The 24,323-nt window shown below is 43.0% G+C and overlaps 2 protein-coding genes across 3 annotated transcripts; one reads left to right on the top strand and one right to left on the bottom strand.

Annotated features, from left to right (window-relative positions):
- Nucleotides 1-777: 777 nt before the first annotated feature.
- Nucleotides 778-11,969, bottom strand: LOC110486418 (aconitate hydratase, mitochondrial). Of its 2 annotated transcripts, none has more exons than XM_036942449.2 (16): nucleotides 11,819-11,969; nucleotides 10,214-10,356; nucleotides 9,682-9,940; nucleotides 9,091-9,183; nucleotides 8,668-8,826; nucleotides 6,769-6,919; nucleotides 6,501-6,605; nucleotides 6,258-6,349; nucleotides 6,037-6,142; nucleotides 5,670-5,827; nucleotides 5,383-5,568; nucleotides 5,001-5,279; nucleotides 4,565-4,756; nucleotides 4,308-4,440; nucleotides 3,809-3,930; nucleotides 778-3,711 (listed from the first exon to the last, which is right to left on the bottom strand). In XM_036942449.2, the coding sequence occupies exons 1-16, from the start codon at nucleotides 11,852-11,854 to the stop codon at nucleotides 3,661-3,663; spliced, it is 2,265 nt and encodes a 754-aa protein (XP_036798344.1). In that variant the 5' UTR covers nucleotides 11,855-11,969; the 3' UTR covers nucleotides 778-3,660. The 2 variants fall into 2 exon arrangements, with proteins under 2 accessions (XP_036798344.1, XP_021413688.3); XM_021558013.3 differs by having other exon boundaries at nucleotides 778-3,689.
- Nucleotides 11,970-13,346: 1,377 nt separating this feature from the next.
- On the top strand, nucleotides 13,347-20,458 carry tob2 (transducer of ERBB2, 2). Its single transcript, XM_036942461.2, has 2 exons — nucleotides 13,347-13,541; nucleotides 15,433-20,458. The coding sequence occupies exon 2, from the start codon at nucleotides 15,701-15,703 to the stop codon at nucleotides 16,916-16,918; it is 1,218 nt and encodes a 405-aa protein (XP_036798356.2). The 5' UTR covers nucleotides 13,347-13,541; nucleotides 15,433-15,700; the 3' UTR covers nucleotides 16,919-20,458.
- The last annotated feature ends 3,865 nt before the right edge of the window (nucleotides 20,459-24,323 follow it).

The raw sequence follows: 24,323 nt of genomic DNA, 5'->3' as shown, positions 1-24,323 counted from the left end.
GAGCCTACATTAACATATTCACTGGCAAAACACTGATGCTGTAATGAAAAAAACAGACAGGTTAAGCCTAGTCATGGACTGAAAATAGCCATTGAAAGTACTTTAGTCCAGGACCAGGCTCAATCTCTGTCTGTGAAACCACCTCTATTATGACCAAGGGATACTATATTCACAGTGCTGAATTGTGTAGCATTTTAACTGCATTACTGTCACAGTAACTATAAAAGTGCTGAATTAAATCTAATTAGTAAATTTGCAAAAATAACATTTTATTCATCTTTATTATTAATTTACCAAAGGAAATATCCTAAAATATTTTTAATCTTGTACACTATGAAAACTGCAAGCATTCAAATCTAATACAAAACAAACTTTAAAATCAAAACAAATATGGAAATCAGTCAAGCGGAATTAACCACTTGAGATTACATTAAATAAAGCCCGTCAATGGGTTTCTACATTTAATTGTTTGCAGTGTCTGAACAAAAATTTGCATTCTTAAGTCAGTCAGTCATTGAGTGTTTCAAAATAGAAAAGAAATAGCTAGACCAATAAAACAAAGCAGTTCAGGTTTTGGATTCGCTGAGGACAACTTCAAATGAGCCAAGCATTTGCTTTGTCACGTTACAGTAGCATTTCAGAAACTCAGATTTAAACCAGGGATCCACATATTGTATATTACATCACAGTAAAATCAGCCTGCTTCTCAGGTGGCTGTTATCCTTATGAATTACAATGTACAAAGGAACGGTTCCAGTTAGAGACTACATTAAATACTTGCGAATTTAAGAATCTCTTTATTAAAAGCCACACAATTGACAAACTTAAATGCTGCTGGCATTACACTGGTCATCTTCGTACTCAAACATGGGGTTCATTGACATGAAGAAATTAAACAGAATGGCAAACCTTTGTAACAACACTTATGTTTGTTTTAGTATGTAAATGGAGCATTTTCATGAGGCATCTTTGGCAATGAACTTCAGTAGACAGATCAGAGAGAATTCATCAGCAACATGTTAGCAAAGTTAAGGTTGAGCAAATGACGAATTAGTATTGATTATGACGATGTATAACAAGTTGGTTAATGTGCTCTAAACCGCATACAACATGGGTTAAAGTTGCAACGATCTGGAGCCAATCCTGTTTCAAATCAGGGGTTCCTTCATCTGCATCAAATAACTTTAAAACAAAACCTAGGCATGTCTCACCTGACCAGTCTCTCCCTTTACATTGACAACATTCACCTGGGTGCAACACAAAGACGGACCACTGTACAGCACAGGTCCAAGAGCGACAAAACTTTGAGACGTACAGTACACCCTACTTTAATGCTTCAACAACAATTTACCTTTCATTTAAAACCTCCAACCACATGTTTATTGTTTGACTAGTTGTGATACCCTTAAATTGGGGAGGGGGGAATGGATTAACCATTTTAGGCTTCAGTTTAATAAAAGATAATTGATGAGTGATTAGTTTGTTACAGTGGGTTTATCAGAGAACGAAAAAGGCTCTGCATTCAACCAGGCAGCTACTGCCCACCCTCTCTCCATTTTACATAGTGCATATGTACATCTCTATATTACAGGATTTACACACAGGCCCAAACCAAGTTCCTTTAAATACAGTTGGGTTTGACAGAGTCATTGCCATTCCTCTGAATAGATTGTCAATGAAGACCATATGCTAGTGGACAAAAATAGGCATTGCATTTCTACTTACATTACACCCTACTGCAACTACAAAAAATGAGACATTTAGCTCTTCAGTTCATCACTGATAAGAGAAATAAACTGAAATTAAAATAAAGGTTGATTTGATAGCAACATTAATCATCTTAGCACCATGACCAAAGGATTTAATAGAAGTCGCCAGTCCAATCTCCAAAGTATTCCCATGAATACTTTGATTATAACTTACCTTAAAGTAAATTAGTACTTAGTGACGAGAAGACAACGAATAGGTGGTCATGGCCCCCTTCAAAGCCAACTTAAAACAGTCACTTTATAAGACTTAGCTGCAATAGCCTCAAAACACACAATGTAGATACAAAATGGCAAGAGTTTTTGCCAAATATAATAACCTGAATCAGATAATGGTATACATTTCTCAAATTACATTTGTCATTGTATTGTTATTTCAAATTAAAATCACACCCTTGCTTTAAGATGCTATGGAGTGCAGCATTTGCGATGCATAAATGAAAGCGTGGATGAGTGTCTACAATACTACTACATATAGCACTAGTGTACAGCCGTCTGGAAACTAGATTGTGCGTTCATTTTGTAAGAGGAGGTCCCTCAAGCTGTGCATGGAGCCCTGGAATTAGCAAGGACAGGAGGGGCAGCACCAAGCCAGACAGGGATATGGACAGGCAATGGTCTGATTAGCTAGCTAACATATATGGACACGCACATGGAAAGTAAAGGCAAGACTAGTACAACACAGCAGTATGTAGCATATTACTCCCACCTACAGAGACACATAGAAAAGGGTTGTTAGGATCTAATATAACTTCATGCAATAACTCTCAAGTAGAAACAAATAGAGCATGTGGAGAAAGCATCGGTAGAGAGTTAACGTGTGGAATGCAAATGAGTGATAAACGGTACACCAAATTCCATGGGTTAAAATTGATTTTGGGTCAAGAGAAACGCCAGAAAAGGAAAACCCTACAAGAAAAAAATATATGATTACACTACACTCTGTAGAAGGATGGACCTTGTCACTACAACCTGGTCCTGGGGCCACATAATCTAATGGTTCCATTGATGCCTTTAGTCTACTCTGTGAACAGTTACTTGGCCTGGGTAACCAGGTTAGGCTACTTGCTCTCTAATCAATGACTAAAACTGATCAATTCAGGGGCAGTCACAGCAAAAACCTGCAGCTCCTGAGGCCCACTAGAACTATGGTGGACTTAACTAAACAAATATTCACATTAATCTTTACCACCAGCAATAGTGAACTAACAAAGGTTACAAATCCTGGGAATGAGAGGGATACAGTCAGTGAATTAAAATGTGCAACTGGGTTAACCAGCTCTGTCAGTGTTGGGGGAAACAAGTGGAGGTCCAGGTACACAGCTTAACACAACAACTATGACAGGGAAAGGAATGTGAGCAGGATTCAAGCTACAGACCAGATATGGAGAGCTAGCAGTGTGTTTGTGAGGTAAGAATGAATTGAATACTGCCGCACTACAGTCAATGGCAAGAAGCGTGACAAATGTGATTACACAGAGTACTGCCAACAGGAGCAGTGCTGCCTAGAACGGGAACACTTAAATGCTATGCTGAAACAAAGAAGGGTTCTTGTGTGTGTTATGTCAGAGCTTGTGTGTGCGTATACAGCTCTACCTGTCTGTGGGGAGAGCTTTGACAGTAATCCTATATGTGTGCGCGAGCATTTCATCTGTACAGCGGCATTGGGTGTGTGTTTACGCTAGGCAGGCTGCTACCGCCCATTTCCCACCTCTGTGCAGCCCCTCCCCCTCAGTATCTCCAGGTCCGTCTCTCTCTCTGTGCTCCTCTGCCCCTCCTGGGTCCCTTCAGTTACTGAAGCTCCTTCATCCTGTTGAGGGCGCTGCCGGCGTGGAACCACTCGACCTGGTTCTCGTTGAAGGTGTGGTTCAGGGTGATGATGTCTTGGCTGCCGTCACCGTGCTTCACCACTCCCTTCAGGGGCTTGAGGAGAAAGACAGCATGCCTGTAAGGCATCCGTGTAAAATAGACATACTACCAAGTCCCATCCCCATTATATGGAGGGCGGTCATTTGGGTGGCTGAATGGTCAATGACTCTCACCTTGCCGGGGGCAAAGGTTGCGAGGCCTGTGATGGAGATCTTGTCATCGGGGCGGATTTTGTCATAGTCAGTGGGGTCGGCAAAGGTCAAGGGCAGCATGCCCTGCTTCTTCAAGTTGGTCTCTGAGAAGAGGACAGAATGGCAATGAGGAGAAAAGAAAGAAAACAAGACAGAAAAAAAGAAAGTTGGGAACAAGAGGGAGCTTGGGGAATTGGCTCGTATTGAGCTCCATTGTGTAAACTGAGAGGCCTTCTACCACAGCGGGGCAGATCCATTACATGGCAAGTCAAGGTCATAGAGAACAATGTGCACATTCAAAGTGTGTGGGTGATCTTGTTTCTAACCACGTTTCCCCTTTTGTGCAATGGGTATCATGATAGCTACATGAGCTCCGTCTCAGCACAGATAGTCTCAGATTGAGCAGGTTCCCACCAAAAGCTTTTCCTCTCATGCTACCCACCCACATGTCCCGCCACACTCCTATAGTCTCTAAGCGTACCGTGGATCCTAGCGAAGCTCTTGACGAGGATGACCCTGCCTCCCAGGTGTCTGGGCTCCAGGGCTGCGTGCTCTCTGCTCGAGCCCTCCCCGTAGTTGTCATCCCCCACAACCACCCACGACAGACCGTTAGCCTGGAGGGAGAAGAGAGAGAATATTTCTAAAAATCAGATTCTAATTTAAATATTGTCATTCTGGGACAGCCCAACAGTACACAGCCTCTATAGGTCCTCTCCTGACAGTTACGGTCTGTCACACCTTGTAGTGGCGAGCCACGTCAGGCACGCCCCCGTACTCTCCCGTCAGCCGGTTCTTGATCTTGTTGACCGCGTCGTTCTCGATGTTGATTGCTCCGATGAGCATGTTGTTGGAGATGTTGTCGAGGTGACCGCGAAACTTGAGCCAGGGGCCGGCGGCGCTAATGTGGTCTGTGGTGCACTTGCCTTTCACCTGCGAAACAGGAAGGAAGAAAAGAGACCGTAGGGTAAATGGCCATCCAAATGTGGCACCACATGCCTGAACAAACATCTGACAACTCTGTGGTTTCTAACTCTTTAATAGTTATAATGCCACCGTTGAAGGCCTCTCAATTCCAACCATGGTCCTTGGTGGAGGTTAGAACTCAGCCAAACAGTGAGAAGAGGCCTTCCTCATCATATAGCCGTCTTGACATACACCTCTCCCCTTCCCTCACCTTGATCAGCACTTGCAGGTCCTCAAGGTCCTTGCCATTCCACTTGTCAAAGGGCTCCAGCAGCTGCAGGCGGGTGCTGGTGGGGCTGACGTCCACCATAACAGAGCCGCTCTCGGCAGGGGGGTGTTGGTAGGTGTCCTGGCCGGGGTCAAAGTCACGGGCAGGTAGCTCATCGCCATTGGGTGGCTCCAACTTGAATTTCTCACCATTGGCAGCGGTGAGGTAGTCCGTCTCAGGATCGAACTTCAGGGTACCCGCGATGGCCAAGGCTGTGACAATCTGTATAGAAAGAGAGAGGGTTATTAGGGCAGTTACAGGGGGACATAGTGTGGACGTCATAATATAAGAAGTGTGTGTGTGTGTGTGTTGTAATTATTGGTACCTCAGGGGATGTGACGAACGCATGAGTGGCAGGGTTAGCATCATTCCTGGAAGTGAAGTTCCTGTTGTAGGAGGTGACGATAGTGTTCTTCTCCCCCATCTTCACATCCTTCCTGTCCCACTGGCCAATGCAGGGTCCACAAGCGTTAGCAAGGACCACTCCACCCACATCCCTCAGGATCTTAGACTGAAGGAGAAAAAAACAAACAAGAATGTACCTACAAATCAAGTAAAAGGGCAACTAGTTTGGCAATGGACTTTTTTTCCCCCCAAAAGGTTTGAACTCACAAAGCCATCCCTCTCGATGGTAGCACGGATCTGCTCAGAGCCGGGGGTGACAGTGAACGCAGCCTTGCACTTCAGGCCTTTGTCTAGGGCCTGTTTGGCCAGGGAAGCAGCGCGGCCCATGTCCTCATAGCTGGAGTTGGTGCAGCTGCCAATCAGACCTATTGGGACCCCCAGAAATCAGGTTAATAACAAAGACATGAGAAACGCAGATGATTTTAACAGTCATGTAAATATGCCTGCAAATATGATAATGAAATGTTACTGTACTTTCCTATTATAGCGCTTTCCTTGAATATTAACAGCGAGCAAAATGTAGACTTTAAGGGAGTGTTAAAGATACTGTGTGACTGCTGGTGCTGATACTGACCCACTTTGACCTCCAGGGGCCAGCCGTTCTTTTCAGCCACAGCACCAATCTCAGACACTGGGTGGGCCAGGTCAGGAGTGAAGGGCCCGTTGATATGAGGCTTCAGCTGCCAGGGACAGAAGACAGACAAACAGTTAGCATTGACAATGCATGTAATTTCTTGAGAAGATATTCTATAAATACAAGTAATGGATGTCAGCCTAAAAACAGAGTGGACTCACCTCACTCAGGTTGATCTCAATGACATGGTCGTACTTGCAGCCTTTGTCAGGGACCAAGTCATCCTTATGCTCGTCAGCCAGGGCAGCGATGTCTGAAAGTAGATGGAAAAAGTCCAAAAGAGAAAACAAAAATGCTAAGGGACTACGCTGTATGTGTATCAGTGGCCGCGAGACTAAAATTGAACGCATTGTGAAATAATGGGCTTTAAAAATATTCCGGAATGTCTTATTGTGAGTACTAACCTGCACGTCCAGTCTTATTCAGGTAAGTCTTCATGCGGTGATTGTAGGGGAAAACAGAGGTGGTAGCCCCAATTTCAGCTCCCATGTTGCAGATAGTTGCCATACCTTCAACCAGGAGTGGGGAAAGTCACATCAAGTTTATGCAAACTAGCACCAAATCAAGACCAAACCACTGGACGAACTCAACTGAAACAAGCAGTGCTAAAACAAACAGCGTAGAGTAGTTTACTCACTAGTTCAGGTAAACCTTACTATCTTTAGGCCTCACCGGTGCAGGAAATGGAGTCGACGCCTGGGCCATGGTACTCCACGATGGCGCCAGTGCCCCCCTTTACTGTCAGGATCCCAGCCACCTTCAGGATAACATCCTTGGGAGAAGTCCAGCCCGATAGACTACCTGTCAGCTTCACTCCAATCACCTGATGGGTAGGAGGGAGTTATTACTACATTTGTGAAAGGTCATACATACAGTGATGGAAAAAAGTATTTGATCCCCTGCTGATGTTGTACGTTTGCACACTGACAAAGAAATTATCAGTCTAGAATTTTAATGGTAGGTTTATTTGAACATTGAGACAGGATAACAAAAGAAATCCAGAAAAACGCATGTCAAAAATGTTATAAATTGATTTACATTTTAATGAGGGAAATAAGTATTTGACCCCTCTGCAAAACATGACTTAGTACTTGGTGGAAAAACCCTTGTTGGCAATCACAGAGGTCAGACGTTTCTTGTAGTTGGCCACCAGGTTTGCACACATCTCAGGAGGGATTTTGTCCCACTCCTCTTCGCAGATCTTCTCTAAGTCATTAAGGTTGAGGCTGGCATTTGGCAACTCAAACCTTCAGCTCCCTCCACAGATTTTCTATGGGATTAAGGTCTGGAGACTGGCTAGGCCACTCCAGGACCTTAATGTGCTTCTTCTTGAGCCACTCCTTTGTTGCCTTGGCCATGTGTTTTGGGTCATTGTCATGCTGGAATACCCATCCACAACCCATTTTCAATGTCCTGGCTGAGGGAAGGAGGTTCTCACCCACGATTTGACGGTACATGGCCCCGTCCATCGTCCCTTTGATGCGGTGAAGTTGTCCTGTCCCCTTAGCAGAAAAACACCCCCAAAGCATAATGTTTCCACCTCCATGTTTGATGGCAGGGATGGTGTTCTTGGGGTCATAAGCAGCATTCCTCCTCCTCCAAACACAGCGAGTTGAGTTGATGCCAAAGAGCTCCATTTTAGTCTCATCTGACCACAACACTTTCACCCAGTTGTCCTCTGAATCATTCAGATGTTCCTTGGCAAACTTCAGGCGGGCATGTATATGTGCTTTCTTGAGCAGGGGGACCTTGCGGGCGCTGCAGGATTTCAGTCCTTCACGGCGTAGTGTGTTACCAATTGTTTTCTTGGTGACTATGGTCCCAGCTGCCTTGAGATCATTGACATGGTCCTCCCGTGTAGTTCTGGGCTGATTCCTCACTGTTCTCATGATCCTTGCAACTCCACGAGGTGAGATCTTGCATGGAGCCCCAGGCCGAGGGACATTGACAGTTATTTTGTGTTTCTTCCATTTGCAAATAATCGCACCAACTGTTGTCACCTTCTCACCAAGCTGCTTGGCGATGGATTTGTAGCCCATTCCAGCCTTGTGTAGGTCTACAATCTTGTCCCTGACATCCCTGGAGCGCTCTTTGGTCTTGGCCATGGTGGAGAGTTTGGAATCTGATTGATTGCTTCTGTGGACAGGTGTCTTTTACACAGGTAACAAACTGAGATTAGGAGCACTCCCTTTAAGAGTGTGCTCCTAATCTCAGCTCGTTACCTGTATAAAAGACACCTGGAAGCCAGAAATCTTTCTGATTGAGAGGGGAGTGCTCCTAATCAAATACTTATTTCCCTCATTAAAATGCAAATCAATTTATAACATTTTTGACATGCTTTTTTTCTAGATTTTTTGTTGTTATTCTGTCTCTCACTGTTCAAATAAACCTACCATTAAAATTATAGACTGATCATTTCTTTGTCAGTGGGCAAATGTACAAAACCAGCAGGGGATCAAATACTTTTTTCCCCTCACTGTACATACGTACGTACACACATGTAGGAAGGAGATAGAGACATGAGTGGGTGAAGGGAATGTAGTGAGGTGGTTCACTGTCATAGCAGCTCACATTGGGACACTTGAGCTCCCATGGGATACCAGCCATGACGTCCACAGCGTCAGCACCACCCACTCCGATGCAGATGGAGCCCAGGCCGCCCCCATTAGGTGTGTGGGAGTCTGTACCAATCAGCAAGACTCCTGGGTAGGCATAGTTCTCTAGAATTATCTGTCAAGGGTAAGTGAAATCTGTTAGCCAATGCACAACAATCCTTTGACTTATTGATCTCAATAATGTCAAGATCTGATTATATAATTGGGTTGATCTCATGAGTGAACAATGCATTCTGCTACTTGTTTCACAGCAGTATTCCTGAGCTCTAATCTAGTTGTTAGACTAATTTCAGAAGTAGATATTGTTCAAATACAAATTAGTCTCATGGCAGCTCAATCTGACCAGTTATCCTTTATTATACCAGTATAGTTCCAGTACCTGGTGAATGATTCCAGAGCCTGGTTTCCAGAAGCCAACTCCATATTTGGCTCCAGCTGTCGCCAGGAAGTTGTAAACCTCCTGATTCACTTCCTGGATTAAAAAGGACCAGGGAGAAGAGGTTGGGGTGTCAGTTGAGGAAATATATTTTCAGCTAGTAGTCCCCTTTATAAAACCTTCACAGCACATATTTGGCTACAGATCTTAATTCCCCTTTAATCCCTGTTCCTCAATTTGACCTCTGTGCAATTGGATGGAGTAAGTGTCACCCATGCCAAATATTCCTCAGGGCTTTGCTTTGTCTAAAAATATAATGTGATGCCGGTGTTTAGCAGTTAACCAACATTCCCTCTCATTTGGGTCATCTTGGCCCCAACGCAATACTTATGGTAGGCTGTCATTGTAAATAAGAATTTGTTCTTAACTGACTTGCCTAGTTAAATAAATAAAAGTTGGTTACCCCTAGGAACTTGTGATACCATGGAAAAGATGATCCTCTGTAGAACACCCTAAATCTCAGCCAACAGAAATCAGCTGGACAGCCCAAAAACATCTAGACAGGCCCTCGAGTTTCCTCTGTTCCCTACTGACCTTGGCCCTCTTTAGATCCTCGACGCCTCCGATCTGCGCCTCAATCAGGTGGTCACAGTGGATGGTTGAGGGCACGGCCACCTTGGGCAGGCCGCTGCTGATGAACTGTAGCATGGCCATCTGGGCCGTGGCGTCTTGCATGGCCACGCGGTCCGGACGCAGACGCAGGTAAGTGCGGCCCCTGGCAATGTCCTGCCCCACAGGGTCATCCAGGTGACCGTACACAATCTTCTCCGACAAGGTGAGGGGGCGATTGAGCCTGAGGTGAGAGGAGGGCGGGGATTGGAGGACAGTGTGGTTAGAATTCAACTTCTAAAATACATTTAAAAAAGGTTAACTCAGTAGGTGGAATGCTTTGTAATCTAAAGTTAGATCAGTGTGGCCAGTGTTGCTGAACATGAGAAGTCTACACACTAACATGCCAAAGGATTTAGTGAGCAGTTGTAATGGGCATGTCATTGTAGTAGTAGTGGTTATTAACAGAGGAACACTGAGGAGCGCTGGGTGTGAGGTTGGAAAGAAAGCTACTGACCTCTTGCGCACAATGTCGATGTTCTCATGCAGTTTCTCATAGCTGATGCTGGTGCCAGGCTCAAAGCGACTCATGGCAACCTTGGGCTTGGCGTTGAAGGCTGCAGAAACATGGAGACGCCTTGCCCCTTCTCCAAGGACAAGCTAAAGGAAAGGGGGGGGTACATTTTTAGTGATGATACATCAAACTTGTAAACATGTTCATCAACATGGAAGAGGATACAGGGGTTTTAAAGTTCCTAATCATTGCCAACATAGGACCTAGTCTCCTCAAACTCAACTCTGGACCTCAAAGCCAGTTCCACTGTGTTCTCATTACTGTACCAGGTGGGTGCAATTAATTATCAGGTAGGTCAGAAAACCAACAGGTTCCAGACCTTGTAGGGTAAGAGTTGAATACCCCCAACCAAGTCTATAGCCTAATGACCAGAAAGTTTAAACAGAGACATAGGATTCCTACTTTAAGAGAACAAGATAAAGTTTCACTTGTCTCAGTGTTAGGCTCTGTTATTATGGGGGTCATTTCAAGTAAGCATGTTGGCATTATCAACAGAGCCCAAGACAGACAACATTATGGGTTTTCTTGCTGGTTGAAGAATCCAAAAGCCCAATAAAAAAATACCATAAAATGACTCATCTACAATCTGCGTGATCTCCATGTGACTTTCATGTTCCATCACCTCAGACACAATGGAGACTGACAGCAAGATTAACCAAGTAAAGACTAGATCATTTCATTACACTAAGTAAATCGGTCAGCCAGCTACTTGTCACGCATTTTCCCAAAATACACAGCACCTAATGTTTAGAATGAGTAGCCTAAGTGTTGGGTAAATTAGTGTTTAGCCCTAAAGGAGACTCCTAATCCCTACACATTAGCACAGCCAATTTTGTGACAGCTCAAGTAGCCTAACCTAGCTATGATTTTCAACATTGCATCAACACAGCCAATCGTCCTCAATAAGATGTTAATCAGCCTGTCTAACATGAGTTATCTAGAGTGAAAAGACGTAAGCAAATGGAATATCACAACCAACTGAGAAAAATCAATAATGTTAATTTGCCGAATCAAATATAAATCTAACTCATATTAGCAGGCCCTTGGTCAAATATTTTCACAGACGTAGCAGAACAGCACTGGACAGTGTCCATTCAGATAATTTCATTAGGTTTTTATAAAATCATATCATGTTCAGTTAAATTTCTATATTTGGTGCCTCATTGTCCAACACCGTGATTTGACTAAATATGTTATCAGGCGTAGAAAACAGACAAGTGCGCACTTAACTTCAGTAACCTTGAATCACCTTGCACACAACTGGACATTTGGTGCAATTTGAAACTACCAATGTATTTTATTTCGACACCATATTGTATTGTAAACCAGCATTACAGATAAAGCATTATTGTACACTTCCCAGACTAACTTGTAACAGTCTAGACCGTGACCAAACGACATAGCAGCTGAGATAGATTGTTTACAATATTGATGATTTTTTTTTTTTATCGTTGTGGACAGCAATATCTCGTAATTCATTTTTAACTGAACATTTGTACTTGATGTATAGTGTTGAATATATTTACTAAAATAAAACGTTCGACTTACCCGAAGCCGAGTGACAGTCATACAATAGGACGCCATTTTGTTCACTGACAAAGATGTGTTGCTGTCAGGTGACGTCAGGCAGGAACCCTAATTTAAACGCGTCCATTATTTTTGTCCTGACAGGTGTTAAAACTGCGTACAAGTGTATATCTCTGTGAATCCTTACGACATACGCTAATAACGCAATGTCAAAATATAATATTTCCATACAATTGTCAAAGTGGTTCCAATAATGTAAGATACACATAATGATTGAGTTTTTTTTTTGTTTAGTACTTATCTGTAAGGTTGTTGTCATCAGCTCCCTATAATGAACTCATGCGCTCTCTATAATAAACTATGCACATAGTAAGCATACAGTTGATGCACTTTTACAGTTTAAAAGGGGCTATTTTATTTTACCTTTATTTCACTAGGCAAGTCAATTAAGAATACATTCTTATTTATAATGACGGCCTAGGAACAGTGCGTTAACTGCCTTGTTCAGGGGTAGAATGACAGATTTTTAGCTTGTCAGCTCGGGGATTGGAGCCACGATTGGAGCCACTGGCCCAAATATATATATATATAATTACTTTCAAGAATACATTTTACTCAGTACATTTCTTCCAGTACCTGTCCTGGTCCTGGACCAATGATGTGTCCACATATTTTCCTTTTTAATCCCTCTCCTTATGTGAAATGTGGCTATAGATTGTTGTTGCATATTCAAAAATATAGCATACAAAATAAAATAAAAATACATAAAAAATTATATCAACCGTTAGAAAACAATTCTTCATTCTTAATGTTTGAAAAGTAGGGTTCACTCTGGGGGAGAAAGTAGAAAAAAGTAGAAACCATGCCAATCTTACATGGTAACTTTACAGCCTTATGTAATTTCACCTGCAGAATGATTTCCCTAAACAAGTCTCAGCGGGAAGTTCAAGCAAATATTGTAAAAAAAACTTGTCTTTCTGTACTCTATAGGATTGGAACGACATTACCCACAACTCCTGCAAAACGTCATATCACTTACTTGCTGACTGGACACCCTTACAGCCCAATAAAATACGGGTCCTCCCCCTTCTCAGCCAATAGGGACTCTGTTGCTATCACCGCTTATATTTTTAGCAATGGCACAGTACTTACTTGGAGTTACACATATCCGTTCGCCAACTAAACTAGGATTTCGCTTTCTGGTTTTGCAGAACCATTGATGTAATTGTGTGGCTCATAGGTGGGGAAAAATAAAGAAAATGCATTTTATTGTTTACCATCGTTGTTCATACCAATATGTTCAATCATATCTACCAGAATTTGCAATCCTCAATAACCCGTAGCCTATTTCATATGATTTACTTATTTTGAAACTATAGGCTTATTACTGAAAGTCGACTATTCTCTCCTAGGTGTGTGTGTATGAGTTTATTTGATAGTATACATTACAATAGTATCAAGAAAGTAGTCCCTATTCAGACCAGCGTCACAAAATAGGGGGTGTGTGCGAAATGTTCCTGTATAAATGCGCAAGGTTGTCAAACAGTAAAGTTTTCTCGGGCAGTTGCAGACGATCTGTCCATGGTGGAAATGAAGAACGTATGAAGAGAGTACATTTCAAAACCCATTTAACACACCACATTATATCTGCCTCTAAACAACTACTTTGAAAAGCCACATCACCTTCAAATGCAATGTAAAATATGGGAATTAAAACCGCAGGAACTGAACACAAGCTGCATTAGTAAGTATACACAGCGTCCGCATATAAACATGTATGGCATTGACATACATTTTTATGTATTTGCCATAACCGTACATTTGGCTAGATAGTGCATCCTCATGATTTAATAAAAAATGCTTTAGGACTCTCAAAATATGCCCTGTCTTTTGAGAATCGGACTCTAATTGGTTCAGTCATCCATTTTAGATTCTGTTTTTATTTATAATTTTTAGACAGAACCACTCAAACTCGTATCGAGATGTATTTATTATTCTCATATACAGCTGATAATTTCTTCCTGTTTTCGGGCAGGACCAATTTATTATTGAGCCGTTGTAGTTCTGCTCATCGGTCGACATAATGACATGAGACTGCAACATTCACCACTTAATTAGTCTCCTTATAATTTATTTACAGTGCCAATGTAAGAGCTTCCAGTTTGTTAGAATAATAGTATCATATGTGTCCTTATTGGTGAAAAGTGGAATTGCCATCATGTAGAGAAGCAGGTATTGGACCTTTGGGATAGGCTTCACCACGGCACTTCAAAGCCATATAGGCTACTGTCATTGCACACCATCCCTCTATTGCTTTACTGTATGTTGCCTATTGTTTTGCTTGAGTTAACGAAGTTTGCCTACAAATTGTAGACATTGTTTTCACACCCCTTATCATCAACATCCAGGGTTGCTACCTTTTCTCTTTAATCTATTATTTATTATTAGGCTACCTGCCCATAAATTATTTAGGGGAATGTGTTCTGTTACTATATACAAGTATAGTATTCACTTGCATAAGCTTGCTACATTGTTACAATGAGTGGACAGATGTGTGCTTTATGGTGGTGATGATGATGCACTGTAAACATGTCAACAATCAGATTCGGTCATGTAACCTACTGTTGGATTGTGTAGTCTATTTAGTAGTAGGACACAACTATGACAAACGAACATGTTTATGGTTGAATGTTGCATTAACTAATACAGTATATGCATTATAGGTCAATTGTCAACATTAACAACTAGGATCCATTTTGATACATGACCGGTTTTACTGTGTACTGTACATAAAGTCCCATCTGCATGAGAACAACTTTGTAGGGAATAAATTGATTGATATTGGATATGACTATGGTGGTTAATGCTTTTTGAAGATGTACTGTAAACTTGATTATCATTGGTTTAAATGTAGTCAAAGGTGAAAGTTTGTCTGCTATATTCCAAACATCTCCTATGGAACGGTTTCACACCTCTCCAAATTAGTATCTAAATAGATTTAACACAAGTAAAAATGACAAGGGAAGTCAGGTTGTGTATTGTGTCTTGTTCTTGCCCATCTTCTAGCCATCGATGCAATGTTCTGCCTGCAAACAGAGTAGCTATATCTCATATCAATAATGATATTTTTTTTGCTCAACCTAATCTGATTCACAATATAACATTAATTGTCCTTGATGCATACATTATAACCATGTTCTCATAGATCAAGTATACAGTTGTTAAATTTAGCTTGCTGGGTAATCCTGGCTGCTGGGCAATGGTTATGGTGCGTAGGTGGACTGTGTTGCACGTGTTGTGATGACGTTAATAGTGCTGCATGGTGGGAAATGGTGTCCTTTATGCACTGTAGTTTGTACCGTGCCATTTACAGTATGCAAAACATGCCTACATGTGAACTGTACACCCACAGCCTACTCTTGATTTGGAACTTTCTCTAATTGTGTAATCCTGAGTAGTGAAGCATCCGGCAGAAGCAGATTATCATGGCTTTCTGCTTCAATCACTGCATCTGTTACACCCCCTCCACGTTGGCTGGCTAACCCATTAACTCGCTCATTATCCCTTCTGTTGAGCCTATTTGGTCTGCCTTTTACTTTCCTAGACCTAACACCATGTTTTTATTTTTCCACCAGTTGGACTCCTCATCTCGTTACCTGGCAAGTCTTGTTACCTGTCAACTGAAAACAACTGTTTGGACTAGTTTTTGGCCTCCTGGTCACCAAGTCGGTCCATGTTGATCACCCAGGAAGAGGTTTAAAGATTCTGCCGGATTTCAACTGACCTGCAGTACATGTAGTGGAGAAGAAAACATCAGACTTCTACAAGCCAGAGATAACTGTTCCAGTATTGTCTCATTTTGGGCTTGATTTGAATACTTGGCTATCCAGACCAGGTACAGCCATGCACCTAGAGGTAAAGGTAGCTCTGAATTTCATTGTGTCCTACCTGTACAACAAACTGCCCCGTCGTCGTGCTGACCTCTTCGGGGAGGAGTTGGAGCAGATACTGTTGTCGCACTATGAAGGCCACTGGTACCCTGAAGCTCCTTTGCGGGGCTCTGCCTTCCGCTGCTTGCACCTAGGGGCCCCCAGTGACCCAGTGGTGGAGCTAGCTGCCAGGAGAAGTGGACTGGACACAGAGGAAGTGCGTGCCAATGTCCCCCCTGAGCTGAGTGTGTGGATCGACCCCTATGAAGTGTCCTACCAAATCGGGGAGAAGGGAGCCGTTAAGGTCCTGTACTTGGAGGATCCATCCGGCTTAGGTGGAGAAGGCGAAATGGTGGAAGTAGTAAGTGGAGTGAGTAAAGGGGACATGGAGGTAGAGGAGGCCAAGAGCTTAGGGTTCAACCCTGAGGCCCAGGTGTTCGTTCCAATTGGAGCCCAGATATCTCCAGTTCTGCTTCCTTCCCTCTCCAGCACACCCACACCCCTCTCGGCCTCATCCTGCCCAGTGATTTTCAGCTATCCCAGCTCCAGCACACCCACGAACCCAACTGCCCACTCCTCTAACACATCCACACCTTCCCCTCCAAGTGGGGGACTCCCTTACCCCCCCTCTCAGCAGCCAACGGCTGCCCTGCCCAGCACCCGTCCACCGCTGCAGCCCATCACCTTCACCACGGCCAGTTTCGCCGCAACAAAATTTGGCTCCACCAAGATGAAGAAGTGTGGCGGTTCCGGATCGGCTGGCGGCTCGGGTGTAGGCGTGCCCCCGCCACAGAGGATGCTCACCCATTCCCCCACCAACATCTCTCCCCCAGGGCTGCTGAAACACAAGCCCCTCTCAGTCTCCCTGCACTCCCTGGGGGCTCAGATCCCCAGCCAGCTCTCCCCCAATGCCAAAGAGTTTGTTTACCCGGCATCCCCAGGGCCCCTATACTTTGACAACGATGCTCCGCTCATACTTTCACACTCAAGCCCCTTCCAGCACCCTCACCCCGCCCACTCCCACCCCTCATTTGACCCATTCTCCAACCCCCAACCTGGTCCAGCTGTTGGTGCCATTGGTGGTAGCGGTGGGATTTCTTACATGGAGAAGCCCTCATTTGTGGAAGGAATAGGGGGGTATAACCTGCAATATCCCAGCCAGGCCTTCCAGCCGGTGGTGCTGGCCAACTAAGCCTTTCTTATGAGTATTTCTGTTGCAGCAGTAGGGCAGTAATGCTCAAGTATTTTTTGGGAAAATTGTTCTTACTGATACTACATCGTATAATTTGTTTTATCACTACTACAACCTCCACTATATATTTCAATATGATTATTTCCATATAATTTAATATTCTGTTTTTTTGTTGTGGATTTTGATTTCAGTTTCTCTAACCAGAGGAGTAACCAGCCTCCTATTGCACAGGCGTTTTCATTGAATGTTCAGCAGAGTAAATGCCCTTCAGCTTTGGTCTATTGACAGCAGTATGATAGTTATATTTTTCACTCCACTGTCACGCTGTGAAAAAGGACCAATGTCCTGTAAGATGGCTTTGGAAAGCTTAGCGCTTTGCAATCTGCTCGGCCTTAGTTACCAAAAATGCACAGAGGGGTTTGTGTGGGTTTGGTGAGGTCTTATTCATGCTAACAAGTGTTTAATGTGCTCTTCTGTGGCTTATGGTCATTGTGAATATAGTGGGCCTGTTACTAGAGCCTTGAAACATATCACACACACCATGTCTGAATCGGTTTGGTGCAAGGGATCAGTATTTGCCCTTCATCAGCTCTGAAATGTGTTCATGGGCATGCTAAGAAAGGGAGCCTGTGTGTAGTGTCTTGGCAATAGGGGGGGGGGGGGGGGGGGTTTAATGTGCAGGGTATGAGGAAATGGATCTGTCATGACAGGAAGAATTACTGCCAGGGAGGTCAGCGAACCTTGGTGAAAGTGAGGCAAGTTGATCTTTGTCTTCGGATATGACTACTAATCTCCCACACACACACGCACAGGCACATAGAATCTGTCAGCAGTGTGTGAAGGTGAACGGGCGTTGTTGGAGGGGAATAGGATGCTGCTACGCAATGGGGATTGTGATGAATGGCTTAGCGGGACTTTGACTATGAAGGAGAGGTCTTACTCTGCAGGGAAAGGAGGACAGGGAGGGAGTAAGGAGAGGGGAAATGGATGGCAAGGCAGGGGCATCGATGACGTTTTAACACCTTTTGGCATCTTGGGTGCAATGGCTTTAGACTGACACTTCAAAACCCGGAGCACGTTTCTGTAGAACTTTAGTGGCGTTGCAGCCAAAGGCCCACGCTAGGTCCCCTGCTCTTTAACCCCTTAATTATCTCTGTTCCAGTTGCTGCTCCAGTGGGAGACCAGCATCATATAATGAAAGCTGTTTTCCTTTTCAATTTCCAGGACTATGAATGTTAACTAAACCTGTGTTTTTGTCACTTTATGAAGCCATGTCAGATCATTCTCATATTGATGGTGATGATACCCTGTCTCCATATAGGTAATAGAGGGGGCAGTAATTGTCACCAGGGTTCAGGCAGCCTCCTAACCCCACCTTTCCTTTTGAGCCATCCAGCACTTCATATTATTGGGCTATAGATGCCCCCCCCCCCCCCCATGATGATACAGCTGCATCTGCTAAGAAATGTTGGTTCTGTTCCAATGAGATTTGGATAGCAGGGGGAGTGTCCCTAGCCATCATCTGAATGTTTTCTAGATTGTGCCCATAAACATCTGTGTATAAGCTAACATAAATACTCTTAACTTGTGCTCACACTGGTAATTGCTGTGATAGTCGGTCATATGCGTGTCATTCAAACTGTTTATTTTTCTTTGCGTCCAGGGGTTGGGTTGGGAGGGTTGGGTCGGATCTCTTTATAAATGTAATGTTTGTGAGGGAAGGGTTAGTTTTTACATTTGTAATTTATTTTAAATTTTCTATATTTTTCCTATGTTTTTTCAAAAGTAATGAAGTACTTTTGTAAAGTTGAGAGAGAAGTTATAACAGTAGGAATATGTATATATTTCTTATGTTCAGGTTTCCTTTGTTTAATTATGTGCTGAAGTTATTACAAAGATAACTAAATATATATGCAAGTTGGGAATAAATAAAGATGTATAAAATAAAGTATTGAATGTGGATTGTACCTTGTACAGAATTTGTCCAATAAAAGACAGGTAAATGTAATTTGTTAAATTGGGTTTTTGAAGAGCTTCAGAGAGGAATGTTTACAATGGGTGGATAGAGAGTCTGACAGCATCATTCTCAGTCTGTTTCTAAGGGCAGTCTGATAACTTGTGTAAGATTTCTGTTCCTTCATAGTTTATACACTTAAACCAAAAAATCTCCACATTTAAACCAAATCCCCTTAGTAGTGCTCGTATCTTACTAATTGTGTCCCTTATTCATTCATATTCCATCTACATATTGTCCAGTGCCATTAATCTTTGCTTTATACCACTAACGTTATTTGTGTGCCTGAACAGTCCTACTGTGACTGAATTGGCTGCCATTTTCATTCTCGCACAAAGACTGAGGGAAATCAAAAAAAACGGTTCCTGCAGTCTAATCCTTGATGAGTATTCACCTCGCATCCATGTGGTAACATTCCCCTGCTCCCCCTACTATAGCCATAACTAAGACTGTCTTTACTCACACTGACCCTGGTCCAGTGCAATGTGTAACTAACGCCATATTCTAGACCACAATTGTGGGAGGGTCTTAGCCCTTTTTAACCACAAATATTCCAATACATTTCATCAAGCGTTTCAAGCAGGTTTAGGAGGAGGATAGTCATTGAATGTGCTGTGATTATGATCAGTGACGGGTCAATCCTGGTGGTGAACAGCCTAGTGATGGAGCTATTTTTTTTGTTCGTTCATGTTGATTCAGTGAGATTTTTGGTTTCCAAAATCCCTACAAGCATCCCAAAGTGCTGCCTTCCCCCATTGCTTAAATAATGGTCAGATTACTCTTGGTAATCGGATGTGTGCTGTATTTAATTCCCTGTGCCTGCAAAGCGGGTCTGGAGGTTTGAGTGGTGGCTTGGAGGCCATGTTGCAGTCACTGACCGCCTGCCAATGGGAAGGCCAGAGGACTGTGACGTTTGAGGGATGGGAGCTGCTCTACTTGAAGTTCTGATGACTATAGGAAGACAATAGATATTGTTTCACATTGGCTTTTTGGTCACAGGATGGACAGTGTTTTGTTGTGGTATAGTGGTTGGCTGTTGGTATATGTCTTGCGTTTTAAAGATGAGTAACAGATTACACTATCCTCCATGTAATTAAAAAGTTGTTTTTTAAATCCACACTAAAAGCAGGCTGTTCTATCACAAGGATTGAATCAAAGTGAGAAACAGAGTTTTGTATTGTCTTTTGCTTATCTATCTACGTATGTATTTTATTTAGCACTTTGGACTATTTTGTTGTAATAAAGAAGTATTTTCTATTTAACATTTAAGAATAACTGGATATAATTGAAAAAGTAAGATATATTAATATAGTACTTTCTTTTTTGCCTGTATTTTGTTATCATTTTCCTATTTTGTATCTGATCTGTACACCCTGTAGATGTGTATGAACCTTTCACTACTGAAATGCAATGACCTGTTTTCTGTGCTCCCCCATGGGAATGGGGACTTACTACTGCACTTTCTTATTGTATCAGATTCTTTTTTAAGTTTTGTAATAAACAATTGCAAAAATAAGCATGGAAAATAATACAATTCTCTTGTCATTTTTGTCTGTTAATCAGATGTGACAAATCCTGGCAAAATAATTATTACAAAATAATTTAGAATAGTGTTTGATGGCCTACTTGTGATCAGGAATTCTAGTATTTATGTTCCCCTGCGGTATAAAAAGCCCTCACAAGGTTGTAGAAAATAAACATGTATTTCATAGCATTGCAATACATTCTAATATTGGTGTAAACAAATTGAAGTCTGATTAATAATAATTAATAATTCAACCCAGAAATGAAAATCTCAAATAGCTCATCTCACAAACTCTTCTACTTACACAGCAGACAAATATTACCTAATTTCATCACCTCGAAAATATGGCCGGTGCATTATTTTGACTGTGTTAGTATATCTGTCAGATGTTTGCATGACTCCCTGTTGTGACTCCACTGGGCTCTGCTCTCCTATGGCGTGTCGATGTTTGGCATTAACATGCTTGGTCAGCTACTCCTTGGCTCCCTTTATCTCCTCACCACATCTCATTCCCGTCCTCCATCACCCTCATCTTCTCTTTATCTCCGCTCTGTTCTCTCACCAAATCCCTATTTTTCCCCTTAACCTTTCCGCTCTCTATCCCATCGCATTTCCCCACTCGTCCCTCACCACCCCTCTCCTCTATCCCCCCTTGTCTTTGAGGCTGTGTTTATGCAACACTGCTCCCCTGTGTGTGGATGTGATCATTACGCAACATCTCATACTCCATTGGAATACTAATGAAGATGAGGTAGGGGGATAGGCAGAGCAGAAACAGAGGACCTCAAATCTCTGTTTTTGTGTGTCAATGTGTGGGTGTCTATGTGCGTGTGTGATAGACAGACAGCGCATGTGTTTGTGTGCATGAGGCAAGAAGAGTGATCTGCTCCCTTTGTCTCCCAGCATCACAATGTGCATCCTGTCAGTGTTGGTCAAAAACACTGCTTTTTGTCGATTGTTCAGGCAAGGTCAAGGCAAGGGCTCACCTTTCATTGAATTCCACTTCATTAATATGCATGATACATATCCCATACATGGGTACATCCAGATTAAAAAACACAACAGGAAATGCATCTTAATTTAAAAGAGAAGGAAAAAAATGCACTTGACAGGCAAAGTTTGAAATGTAATCAAAGTAATGTTTATCCTATCAGGAGTGTTATAGCTGTTAAAAGAGACAGTTGTCATTTTTTTGACTTTTTTCTACATACAAAGAGGCTATTATTTTAGGATGACCTTGGCTGTTTGTGTTGTGAAGGGCTGTTTCAGGCTGGAGTTGGTATCTTTTATAACAGTTTTCTATGCAGATCTGGTAGGAAGTAACTGTAATTGTATTCATGAATCATGTAAAAAGGAATAATTCAGTCCCCACCACCTCATTGAGAAGACTTCATTATCCTGAAACAAGTGTAACATAAGGAACCAAAAACAAACATCTGACATCACAAAAAGCTAACTTCCAGTTAATTTCAAAATAAATATTTAGTATTTTACAAGATGTTTCAAACGAAAATAAAATAAATAATTTGTAACCTTGTGACTGCCCAAGGTCAAACGCTACAACAGTAAAGGTGGAGCTAAAAACAGGAAGTACACTACAGGACCAAAAGTATGTGGACACCGGCTCGTCAACCATCTCATTCCAAAATCATGGGCATTAATCTGGAGTTGGTGCTATAACAGCCTTCACTGCTATAACACTTTGCTGCTATAACAGCCTTCACTCTTCTGAGAAGGCTTTCCACTAGATGTTGGAACATTGCTGCGGGGACTTGCTTCCATTCAGCCACAAGAGCATTAGTGAGGTCGTCACTGATGTTGGGTGATTAGGCCTGGCTTGCAGTCTGCGTCCCAATTCATCTCAAAGGTGTTCGATGGAGTTGAGGTCAGGGTTCTGTGCAGGCCAGTCAAGTTCTTCCACACCGATCTCGACAAACCATTTCTGTATGGACTTCGCTTTGTGCGCAGGGACATTGTCATGCTGAAACAGGAAAGGGCCTTCCCCAAACTGTTGCCAAAAAGTTGGAAGCACAGAATTGTCTAGAATGTCATAGCATTAATGCTGTAGCATTAAGATTTCCCTTCACTGGAACTAAGAAGCCTAGCCCGAACCATGAAAAATAGCCCCAGACCATTATTCCTCCTCCACCAAACTTTACAATTGGCACCATGCCCTGGGGAAGGTAGCGTTCTCCTAGCATCCAACAAATCCAGATTTGTCTGTCGGACTGCCAGATGGTGAAGCATGATTCATCACTCCAGAGAACACATTTCCCCTGCTTCAAAGTCCAATTCCTGGGCGCTTTACACCACTCCAGCTGACGCATGGGGATCTTGGGCTTGTGTATGGCTGCTCGGCCATGGAAATCTACTTAATGAAGCTTCTGACGAACAGTTATTGTGCTGACGTTGCTTCCAGAGGCAGTTTGGAACTCTGTAGTGAGTGTTGCAACCAAGGACAGACGATTTGTACACTCTACAGCAATCTGCGGTCCCGTTCTGTGAGCTTGTGCGGCCTACCACTTCGCGGCTGAGCCGTTGTTGCTTCTAGATGTTTCCACTTCACAATAACAGCAGTTACAGTTGACCAGGGCAGCTCTAGCAGAGAGGAATTTGATGAACTGACTTGTTGGAAAGGCAGCATCCTATTAAGGTGCCACATTGAAAGTCACTGAGCTCTTCAATAGGGCCATTCTACTGCCAATGTTTGTCTATGGAGATTGCATGGCTGCATGCTCGATTTTATACACCTGTCAGCAACGGGTGTGGCTGAAATAGCCCGAATCCCCTATTTTTAAGGGGTCTCCACATACGTATGCATATACAGTGCATTACAGTGTTCAAACGCCTTCCCTTTTCCACATTTTGTTACGTTACAGCCTTATTCTAAAACTGATTAAAAAATAAATCCTCATCAGTCTACACACAAAAGGCACCAAAGGACTCTCAGACCATGAGAAACCTGATTCTCTGGTCTGATGAAACCAAGATTGAACTATTTGGCCTGAATGCCAAGCGTCACGCCTGGAGGAAACCTGGCACCATCCCTACGGTGAAGCATGGTGGTGGCAGCGTCATACTGTGGGGATGTTTTTCAGCATCAGTGACTGAGAGACTAGTCAGGATCAAGGAAAAAATAAACGGAGCAAAGTACAGAGAGATCCTTGAGGAAAACCTGCTCCAGAGCGCTCAGGACCTCAGACTGGGGCGAAGGTTCACCTTTCAACAGGACAACGACCCTAAGCACACATCCAAAATGTTCAAAGACCCCAGTCACCCAAGTCATAAACTGTTTTCTCTGCTACTGCACGGCAAGCGGTACCGGAGCGCCAAGTCTAGGACCAACAAGCTCCTTAACAGCTTCTAACCCCAAGCCATAAGACTGCTAAACAATTAATCAAATGGCCACCGGACATTGACACCCCCCATCCCTCCACTTGTTTTTTTTACACTGCTGCTACACTGTTTATTATAGTCACTTCACCCCTACCTACATGTACAAATTCCCTCGATTAACCTGCACATTGACTCGATACCGGTACCCTCTGTATATGGGGCGGCAGGTAGCCTAGTGGTTAGAGCATTGGGCCAGTAACCGAACGGTTGCTGGATCGAATCCCTGAGCTAACAAGGTAAAAATATGTCGTTCTGCCCCTGAGCAAGTCTGTCGAAAACATGGATGCCGATTAAGACAGCACCCCACACCTCTCTGATTCAGAGGTGTTGGGTTAAATGCGGAAGACACATTTCAGTTGAAGTCATTCAGTTTTACAACTGGTTATCCCCCTTTAAGACAATGCAGGAGTGGCAGCGGGACAAGTCCTTGAGTGGCCCAGCCAGAGCCTGGACTTGAACCCGACCAAACA

The sequence above is a fragment of the Oncorhynchus mykiss genome, chromosome 13, assembly GCF_057628025.1.
Source record: "Oncorhynchus mykiss isolate SJ-2025 chromosome 13, ASM5762802v1, whole genome shotgun sequence".
Classification (NCBI taxonomy): Eukaryota; Metazoa; Chordata; class Actinopteri; order Salmoniformes; family Salmonidae; genus Oncorhynchus; species Oncorhynchus mykiss.
The sequence above is the reverse complement of the archived record's forward strand: the minus strand, read 5'-3'. Positions and strand labels throughout refer to the sequence as shown.